The 10,816-nt window shown below is 34.7% G+C and overlaps 2 protein-coding genes across 2 annotated transcripts; both read left to right on the top strand.

Annotated features, from left to right (window-relative positions):
* Positions 1-519: 519 nt before the first annotated feature.
* Positions 520-4,498, top strand: LOC110638990 (auxin-responsive protein IAA27). The gene is made up of 5 exons (XM_021789734.2): positions 520-1,236; positions 2,046-2,275; positions 2,971-3,112; positions 3,806-3,867; positions 4,182-4,498. Exons 1-5 carry the CDS (start codon positions 755-757, stop codon positions 4,217-4,219), a joined length of 954 nt encoding a protein of 317 aa, XP_021645426.1. The 5' UTR covers positions 520-754; the 3' UTR covers positions 4,220-4,498.
* Positions 4,499-5,801: 1,303 nt separating this feature from the next.
* On the top strand, positions 5,802-8,610 carry LOC110638965 (uncharacterized). The gene is made up of 9 exons (XM_021789712.2): positions 5,802-6,004; positions 6,080-6,136; positions 6,328-6,425; positions 6,628-6,697; positions 6,950-6,998; positions 7,169-7,257; positions 7,354-7,401; positions 8,173-8,232; positions 8,378-8,610. The coding sequence occupies exons 1-9, from the start codon at positions 5,945-5,947 to the stop codon at positions 8,486-8,488; spliced, it is 642 nt and encodes a 213-aa protein (XP_021645404.2). The 5' UTR covers positions 5,802-5,944; the 3' UTR covers positions 8,489-8,610.
* Positions 8,611-10,816: the final 2,206 nt, after the last annotated feature.

Genomic DNA, 10,816 nt, shown 5'->3' with positions numbered 1-10,816 from the left:
ATTAATAAAAATATCTTATTTTATTATTATTATTATTTTTCTTTTTCTCGTTCAAAATTGCAGTTCTTTTTCTAGCAAGCGTCTCCTGTCAGCTTTCTCTAATTTCTCTATTTTTCGTTTTCTCAGCATCCAAACAACATATCGTCCAAAAAAATCTCTCATCATTTTCTTTTTTCCCCTTTCACTTGGCATCGTGCCAGCGATTTTCTCCTCTGTTCTCATCTGCCACCCTTAAAAGCTTCAAAATCCGAGACAATTTTCGGATATGCCAAACTCTTTCCCTCTCGTTCCGTCATTTTCTCCGATTCTCCTCTCTGGCGCATCTTAACAATTCGTGCACACACTTCGTCATTTTCCTCATGCGCACTTTAGAATTATTGGCGCACTTTTAGCTTTCTGAAAAGGGGCAGGGCAGTTTCGGAAAGTTTGCCGGGAGACTTTCTGTGACCTGTCGGGGTGGTCGCCCACAAGAAAATGATAATATAATAATTAAAAAAAACTATTTTTTAAAAATAATAATTCTAAAAAAATTGAGCTGCTTTCTCAGTGGTGATGAACTGAGGATTATATAGAGCGAAGACACAGAAGCTTCTCTGTATCGTAATTTAACCAAACCCCATTTCTCAGTTTACTCTGTATATCTCTTGTTTCATCAATTCATAAGGAAAAGGAAGAGCTTTTTCTTCTCTGTTCTCTTCTTGTTACTCTACTTCTAATTGGTTCTTGATAATACTTTCATGGTTTTTTATTTTTCATGTCTATGCCCTTAGAGCATGACTACATAGGCTTATCATCAGAGGTTCCTCCAATGGAAAACTCTGATAACAAGTTTACTAGTGTTGGTCTCAACTTAAAAGCCACCGAGTTGAGACTTGGGTTACCTGGGTCTGAGTCACCGGACAGAGGGAATGGGAACTCGCAACTTAGTATTGGTGCACCTAACAACAGCAACAACAGCAACAGCTGCAACAATAATAATAAGAGCTTCGTGTCAGGTGCCAAAAGGGGCTTTTCTGTTGCCATTCACGGTGGCTCTGTCAACTGGGTTTTCTCAGGCAGTGCTGGATCTGAGCCTGATTTTTCTCCCATAGCTGCTAATGCTGGCAAAGTGATTACTGGGTCGGATTCGGTTACGGTTAACATAGACGGGTTGCCCCAGTCACCGAAACCGGTCGCGCAGGAGAAGAAGAATCAAGTTCCTGCAGTTAATGGCCATGGAGTTGCTCCTGCTTCGAAGTAACTCGCTCTCTTCTTCTCTTTTGTTTTGAGGAAGGGTTTTGTTTTTACATGTTTTCTCTTGCTACCTGTCTGAAGGCTTTATTTGTTGCTTTCATGCGTTACTCTGTCTCGTGTATCAGTTTCAGTGGCTTTTGGGTTTGCTTTGGTCTCTGCATGATTTGAAAAAGAAGAGGAATGAGAATTTTAGTTGTATTTTGTTGTTTTTCTTTCTATTTAGAGAACATTAGTAATAATTAAAAAATATTTTTGTTTTAGGAAAGTGCTGCAAGTTTAATTAGGCAAAAATAGCTGGAATTTTTGTTTGCACATGCTTAAATAATGAAAATACTTTAGGAACTATTGATTCACCCACATACACACACAAAAGGAGATGGAGTTAATATAAAATGTCATTTGTATTTTATCAATAAAGAGTTAGGAGAATTATTGTTGGGTTTCATCTTTTCCATATTTCATGCTTTGGGCAGGGTTGATAATTGTCTGGTTGACCTTTCTTAAGTTTGTTTTCTCTATCTCTTCATGCACTAGATGAGATGTAGTGTGTGATCAAGGTTCCATATGATTTGTATGCCTGCCTTTATATGTATTTTAGAATTGAGATGATGGAACAAGGTTTTGGACATACTTTTGATTATCTTTCAAGCCAATAGGTCTTGTTGTTCTATATTCTATAGTCTGGCCTTTCATAGAGGAAATCTACTTCGTAATAGAAATTATAACTGCATTACTTAAGAGTTCTCTAAGTTTGTTTCTTCCTAAAGAGATCCAAAAAGAAAAAACTGGTTTGTTGTGTTTGTTTGTGACAGGGCACAAGTTGTGGGATGGCCACCAATTCGTTCCTTCCGAAAAAATACAATGGCTTCTCATCCTCCAAAGAATGACGATGATGCAGAAGCCAAGTTGGGGTCTGGATGTCTTTATATTAAGGTCAGTATGGATGGTGCTCCTTATTTGAGAAAGGTTGATCTCAAGACCTATGGCAGCTATACAGAACTCTCTTCAGCATTGGAAAAGATGTTCAGCTGCTTTACAATTGGTAAACTCTCTTTATAACAGATCTCATGGCTTTTATGTCTATCTCCTTGCTCTCCACACTTGTGTTCTCACTAAGTCAACAAGTTCCGTGATACAAATTGTTTTCATGAGGCTTTACTTTTGATAATGATGTAAGAAGAATCTTTTGTCCTTTGTTCAAATAGGGTTAAGCACCCTTTTGCATTTGAGAGTGGGAAGAGATGCAATGAGTTTAACAATTAACTTTCTTTTTTCTTTTTATATATAAAAGTATAGGTGTGCTAACTGACAGCATATTACGAATATTTCATTTTTGAAATATGCAAAGAATGTTGATTTTGAATTGTTCAAAAGCTAATATGGTAATGACCTAATATAAAGCCATTGGAAAGCAATATTGATCCATCCAAATTATTATGTGAAAAGCTATGGAGTGATTCAATTCATCGAGATGTCCTGTTTTCTTGTAATTAATAATGACAATAAGATAACAATCATAACAGTAATACTGAGCATGAAGAAGTGTATGTAGGAAATTAAGTTTCTTTGATCAATGCAACTGGCAATTCTTCTATTGTTTTTAGCCATGCAAAGAGATGATATATATATATATATATATATATACCTCCTAGCGCCTTTTACTATCTCACTATGGAAAAGTAAGCAGCATGTACTATTTGAAGGAAGTTAATTTCTGTTTATAAATAATTGGTTCAGGTCAGTGTGGTTCTCATGGAGTCCCCAGCCGAGATGGACTGAGTGAAAGTCGATTGATGGATCTCTTGCATGGTTCTGAATATGTTCTCACATATGAAGACAAAGATGGTGATTGGATGCTTGTTGGTGATGTTCCTTGGAAGTATGTCCAATTTCCAACTCATAATTATTGCAGATCTCTGATATATGCCTAGTGGTGCATCTAGGTTGGATAAATTATTTTATTTGAAGCAATGATTAATGGGCCAACAAGCGATTACAGGAACATTGTGTGTCAATAGCTTTAGTAAATAGAGTCAGCTACTCCGTTAATTGTGATTATTAATCTGAATTTCATACCAAGCTTGTTAGCATGCGACTCTTTATTTTCAATTACTTCAGAAAGTTGAGCTTGAGATTTTCATTGGCGTGGTCTGACAGACATCAATTCTCTTTTTTAATTGGATTCTTTAGTTCTCCCTAAATCAATTTAATGGTCATTATGTAAATTTCTTCAAATTTTGACTAAAAGGCAATTTTTTGCATAACAAATTTGTATTGGTGATCATATCAATACTTAGATGTAATGCATCATCGGAAAAGAATGGTCCTCTTTCCATACCACCCTGCCCCTTCCCTCCTGTCTGTTACCACAACTATATTTCCTTCCCCGGTTTGGGAATGGAGCTTCTCTGCACTAAGCTGACAGAGTGCAACATCAATATGTCTGGCTTGCATTTTTTAACTACAACACCTTAACATGCTATGCTGAATAATGAATTGGTTATAGTCCATTATGCTACAACACCTTAGCAGTGCTTTTTCTTCATGATTATACTAATTTTTGTTGCTGCAGGATGTTCACCGACTCTTGTCGGAGGCTGAGGATAATGAACAGTTCCGAGGCAATTGGCCTAGGTAAGTTTAGTTAAACAGAAAATGCAGTAGACTGATTTCTATTTTCACAACTAGTCTTCATATCCTAATTCAATGCCATCTAGGCCATGCGCCTCCCCTTCTTTGGTAATTATAGTGCCAATTGGCTGTATGCTTATAAATATTTCTACCATTTGAAGTTTTCATCTCAATCATTGTTCAAACTAAAATTTCCATTATTTGGAATTAATGATGCATTTTCCTTCATCTTTTCCTTGTGCAATTGAATCCTCCTCCTGATAATCAGTATTTGGTTAAACCTTACCATTGGATGTTTCCACATCTATTTTTTGCAGCCCCAAGAGCCATGGAGAAGTGTAAAAGTCGTAACTAGTAAGTTATTGTTGCTACCAATGGATCAAATCCTCTCTCTGGGCAAATAATGATAGATCCTTCTGCTATTTGATTGTTGAAAGCTTCTGATGGGGCTCAAAATTGGGTCCGCTGTGTCTTATTTTCGTTTGTTTCTAGATATTGCACTAGGAATTGTTGTACTAAGAAATTTTACTAAGAAACTCTCTAGTAGACAAGATAAAAAATGTTGCGAACACTGAGGTTTTAAATGTTTGTGTAATCTTATTTGTGGATGATCAAGGCTACGATGTTGTGTAAATATGGTTTGTTTGCTCTTTCCCTGCGCTAGAATCAACCTGGCTGTTGATGATTTCATTGCTAAACTTAACTGAACCATTTGATGTTAATGCATGTTAAGCATCTTCTTCTTCTTTCTTTGCTTCTTTATTTTTGAAAATAAATGTCTTGTTACTTGTTCAACGTGCTCTAGTTACTCAACCATTGGATATGTCCCATATTTATGTGGCCGATATGTGAGTTTCACTGTACATACTGTGATAGATTAGCTCTAGAAAACTATGAGTTAAATCTTTGAAATGATTGTGGGGGAGGGAGAGGGAGAGGGAGAGGGATGTGTAGCTGGTGAGATGAGGAATGAGGGGGTTGATGAGGGCGGGGGAGGGGCGCGGCGAGGTGGGGGATTGTTGATGGATGTGTAGCTGGTGAGATGAGGGGTGATTGATTGCAACTTTGTGGAGGGACATGTTCCCATGAGGACAAATGCTTTTCTTGTCTAAACGGGGGGTCAGATCTAATCAATAACCACTAGCTAGCTTTTTAGGCTTCAACTTATCTAGCACCCAGTGGCTAGTGCTAATTTGATGATAAATGCCCGGTGGGAATTGCTTTATTACTGGTTTCTACGTTAGTGCAATTTGTGTCCTAAAGATTCCTACAGTAAGAAGGAAAGGCTTAAATGCTTTCTATCCATTTTAGTACTTTTTCATTTGTACTAAACTTCATTTGCAATTATGGACCTTCCAGTACTGAAAAAATTTTAAATGAAATAAAAAGAGAGGGAAAAATATAAATAAAGTGAGCAGGAAAAAAAGTAAAAAAATAAAAAATAAAGAAGCAATCCTAGCCATGGATTAAAATTATTCAAAATTTCAAAATTTAACTAAGATTTAAAAAATCATTATTATTTTTTACTGTTTTTAATAACAAAGTTTTGATTTCCAATTATTTTTCAATGACAAAAATGAATTTTTTTATCACAAAAGTTATATTTTTAAAATTAAAATTAAATAATTATTTAAAAAATATTTATTTATAATGATAAAAATTAATTATATTATTATAAATAAATAAATAATATATTAAAATTAAAAAATAAAAATTTTTAAATATATTAATAATGGTTAGTTATGAATAATTGTAAAAATAACAGTTAAATATATATTTTTTTATATCTTTTCTTATTTTTTATGATAAATGAAAAAATAATTAAAAAAAAAAGAGAAAAGAGGCCCTACATGGTACAATGATTCCTTAAGAAAGGGGAGCCCAATGGACCTAGGGATTATGATTGGAGAAAAAATAAAAAATAAAAAATGAAATTCCAGTATATCCGCCATATTCATTCCCAGACCTTTTCGATTAGGGTTCTGAAGAAGAAAAAGCTAATTCCAGCACTTTGAATCTCTTCTCTTCTCTTCCCTTCAGACTCTGAAAAGCAAAATAGAAGAGAAATTAAGAAAGAAATATGAAACTGAAGCAATTAGAAAGCCTTTTAGGTGATCTTCAGCAGTTCTCCAACCCAAAGGTCTCTCTCTCTCTCTAAGATGATACTTCTTCAATTGAATCACATCACTTACTAATTGATTTTGTTCACTTGCAGATAGAGCTAGAGCAGTACCCAACTGGATCCCACATTGCTTCTCGCATGCTCTACACTGTATCACTTTCTTCCCTTTCACTAGCGTTATCTGTTTTTCATTCTTCTTTTCTTTAATCACCTTTTACTCATTCATTTGTATTCTCTTCTGGGTATTCTCATTTTCTGTGGAATCTTCAATATGAGCATATTGGGTAATTTATTTAAAACGAGTAAGCTTTTTGCGGGTATTCTGATTTGTAAATGTGCAGGCAGAGAATTCATTTGGTGATGTGAGCAACAAGGTAGTGGCGGATTTTGGCTGCGGCTGTGCCACTCTGGGTGCTGCAGCTGCTCTTCTGGGCGCAGAGTGAGTTGCATCTTGATTCTCCCCTGTTTTTGTTTCTACATTTTTAACTATAAGTGTAGTTGTTTAATTTTGTGATGCTTTTGGTCAGTTGACTTCATATAGAATTATTTCTGAGTTCCATCTGTAAGTTGAGTTGTTTTTGGAACATCAATCTCAATGGTCTCCCTTTTGTTTCTTGTTATGTCTACTGATGTTGCAACAGACAGGTGATTGGCATTGATATCGATTCTGAATCTATTGAGAGAGCATCACTAAATGCAGAGGAACTTGAGGTACTTAAACTCATCGATTGTTGTTTTGATAGATTATGATTACGGATTGTGTCGTGTTAATATGCAATGTTATTTTTATGGATTAGGTTTCTTGCAGAGAAAAAGATCACTTTGCTTGTGTGTATGTGAAGATATCAGATTTGGTTCTGAAGTGCTATTGATTTCATGATTTGTGATGCATTCTTAGTCTAATGCTGCATTATTGATGGTTAATTGATCTATCTTTGACTTGTTAAATAATTAAATCTGCAGCTGGACATAAATTTTCTTCAATGTGACGTCAGGAACTTAGGATGGAGAGGTAACAAATTTTTTTTTTAAATGTTTTATTCACCATATTTGATGTTTAGTTTATCTGTTGGATGGTAAAAGAAAGTAAAAAAGTTCTGAATTAATTTGTTAGTATTACATTTGTTCACAAGCCATTTGCCTTTGAATTCATGTCTTCATCTCATTCAATCTCACATTTAGGTCACATTGTTGATACTGTTGTGATGAATCCTCCATTTGGAACCCGGAAAAAAGGTGCTGATATGGATTTTCTTTCTGTGGCTTTAAAGGTAAATACGGAGATGGATCTTTATTTATTTTCAAATGCAAAAATGTGCGTTCATTTTATCCAATTGTTACATGTCCCAACTTGTTTTTGGAGTCAGGTTGCTTCTCAGGCAGTTTATTCTTTGCACAAGACCTCAACAAGAGATGTAAGTTTTCTTTCATGATCCTAGCATTTGAAGTTGAATTTTTTATTGTTACTTGCAATTAGCTTGATTTGGAATGCACTGTGCATTTATATTTTAAATTAATGACAGTAAATCAATATTGTAGTTGCTTAATATTTCCTGTTTGCAAGCATTTATGACTTTGCCTGGCCTTTTTGTACATTGGGAATGTGTAGTAGAATTAGTTCATCTCATGCTATGGCATAGTGGCGCATTATTGAGCAAGGAGCATATCTTACTGTACCTAAATATTGGTGATGCATTCTTTTTCCCTACGTGAATGTGTGGGACTTTTCACTATCTCTATCTGTTGCCTTTCAGAACTTACTGTCCTGCTTTGAGGCTCAAACCCCATGGTATTCTTAGGTGTCTCAGTTGGATTCATGGACACAGGACATTCTGGGGATGTAGAACTGGCATATTAAGCATTATCTTGATGAAATGATTAGGAACAATATAATATAAAGACTATCCTCTTGTCAAAAAGTTTTCCCCATTGTCTGGAAGTCAAATATAATACCCGAATGTTATAATTTCTTGTTGAGTACTTTATTCGACTTTTGGAGTTCATTGCTTTGTGTTAAAATGTTAATTAGTGGTTTTCTCGTCTGTCTGTTGGATACAAGGGCATTGTTTTGGTCTCTCTCACACTTATATTCCATGTGTGAAGCTACAAACCTTTGCAGTATTTGTAAGGATTTTTCTTGTGACAATGATGGTGGATAATTTTTTTTTCTTCTATATTCATTGCAGCATGTGAAAAGGGCAGCTTTGCGAGACTTTGGTGCTAGCAGTGCTGAGGTTCTATGTGAGGTATGTAAGCTGGCTTCATAGCCACTTCAAAATTCAGTTTTGTTTTATTTGTTTATTTATTTTTTGGCCGGAGAAAAAACATTATTGATTCAATCAATTTATGATTTTGCTTTATTTTTCTTATGACTTCGCTTTTTCCTGACAGCTTCGGTTTGATGTACCACAACTATACAAATTTCATAAGAAAAGGGAGGTGGATATCGCTGTAGATCTCTGGCGGTTTGGACCCAAAAGTAGTCAGGGAAAGGGTATTTAATACTGCACAGGGATTATGTTGGGATAAACTTTGCATCGGGATGATGCATGTAGCATATAGTTAACAAATTCATGTGAAAAATACACTAGAATGCATTTTATCAATAACTGTTTGAAGAGAAATTTCTCTTTACTTTACCATTCATTCAACCAACATCTCATGTTTCAGTTCCATTAAAGGCTTTATAATCCACAGCATTTCCCCCATTTTGTTTTTAAAGCATCAATGTTGTCAAAACTTGAGCAGGTTAAATATGGTGGCTACTTCTGTCACGACCCAATTTTATAGGCCGATCTAGGCCAAGGCACGTAGTAAGCTTTATTGTTCCTAAACTCATAATCAGGACCAAAATGAAGACTCAACATATAAATAAAATAAAAATAAAATATTATAAATTTATTTGGGCCAAGTTATTTCAATAACTATAAGAAAATCAAAGTTAGAAAAGTCTAGCTCAATCCTGATATTAATCATATACAAACAATTTAGTATTATTAATTTTTTATTAATTAATATAATATATTCGTAAACTAATATCACTGCGGAGTTTTAGTAATTAGACAAATAGATAAATAAATAAATAAATAAACAAATAAATAGACACAATAAAAATTACTAAACTAAGAAACACCATAACTTGAGAAGGAAAATACAGGTGAGACTTGAAAATAAACTCGCTCTCCTTGCAAACTAGGAAAAATATTTGAAAAGGAATGAGCGTTCGACTCATCGAGTTTAGATATTGATTATATATGTAATTTCTATCTAGTGCAACACTTCCATGAAGTACACATCCACCACATATAACAAATAATTCATTCAATATTCGCATAATAAGATAATTTGGAATTACTCACGCACCCAATATGTAATATCAATACATAGATATGAGAACTGATCCCTATATGGCTCGCTCTCAATCCAAATCTATCCAATGAGCTCAACTCAAGCCAGACTTTTGTTTAAATTCAAGTGCAGGGGCCAGTGAGATTAACTCAAAATCATAACTCGCCTCGACTTTCCATATCCATAAGGACCAGATTTCAGCGAGACTAACTCAAGCTGCGACTACCCATCCAATTCATGTCCGTATATACCATATAAATATAACATACCTAGCTCCAAATTATCATCAGGGTGACAATCACTAATAAATAACAATAATTGAATATGCAGCCAGCAGAATGCTATTAATATATTAACTATTTATGTGCATAATTAAATATTTATAAAATACATGAGTATGTCAGATATATAAAATTAATATTGAAATTACAAAAATAATTAATATCTAACTCACAGACTGATCGACTCGATTGTAGCTAGTCTAGCTGGAGAGAAAAAAGGCTAGCCGACACCGATCACCTATACAGACACATTGACCTTTATCAAATTTATTGACAGAATTAACTAATTAATTTAATTAAAGAAGTAAAAATAATTCCTAAGGTTTTGCCGAAATTTTTATAGAGTCTCCCTTATAATTGGACCTAACCCCCCTGCAAGAAAATGCAACAATAACAGCACACAGGGCCTCAGGCCCACAACAATAATTATAATGCCCATCTGGGGTTTATAAGAAACCTAATCTAGGTTCAAACGTCTAGTCTCCAATCTGGGTCCCTAACTCCTCTACAATTCAAATAATTATTTTTAGTACATTAAAAATTATGAAAATATTTCTGGAGGTCCTGTATATCGTCCTTATATTATCTAAATTCATTTTACTTCGTTACACTCAACCAGGAATATTTTACAAATTTTATCAACTAGCTCAACCATAGCAAAAACTATACAACTTTGAGTTCGGAATTATCTTTGCAAATTCTACTACCTGGAATGCATCCGGAACGTCTGAAAATACTGGAAATGACAGTAATATTGATTATATTTCGGGAGGAACCGCTAGGCATCCGAATTAGGTCAGAAACTTGGCCCCAGACGCCAGTAAGCTATTGCCAATCTGATTACATCTGAACGAAACTCATAAATTGTTAATAATTATCATATAATTATATTTAATTTACAGGCATCGAAAAAACTCAAAAATCTTAATCTAGACCATCTGACAATCGCCTTTCCAAAGGATATCCGATTAGAGCAGGGTTGGTCCAATCTCAAAGATATAGTCGCTCTAAGTCTATCTGTGGTCTTTGATCGTCGATCCGACAGTTGGATTGGCCGAAATCTCATTGAAAATGTATTGTTTCTTTGGATTGGCCGAAATCTCATTGAAAATGTATTGTTTCTTTCTCGTCTCTCTCACCAAAAAACTCCATAAAAACCAACAAGGAAGGTCCCAAAAGAACACCTATGGCTCAAGGATTC

This window comes from Hevea brasiliensis, chromosome 4 (genome assembly GCF_030052815.1).
Source record: "Hevea brasiliensis isolate MT/VB/25A 57/8 chromosome 4, ASM3005281v1, whole genome shotgun sequence".
NCBI classification, from domain to species: domain Eukaryota; kingdom Viridiplantae; phylum Streptophyta; class Magnoliopsida; order Malpighiales; family Euphorbiaceae; genus Hevea; species Hevea brasiliensis.
This window is presented reverse-complemented; position numbering and strand designations above follow the sequence as displayed.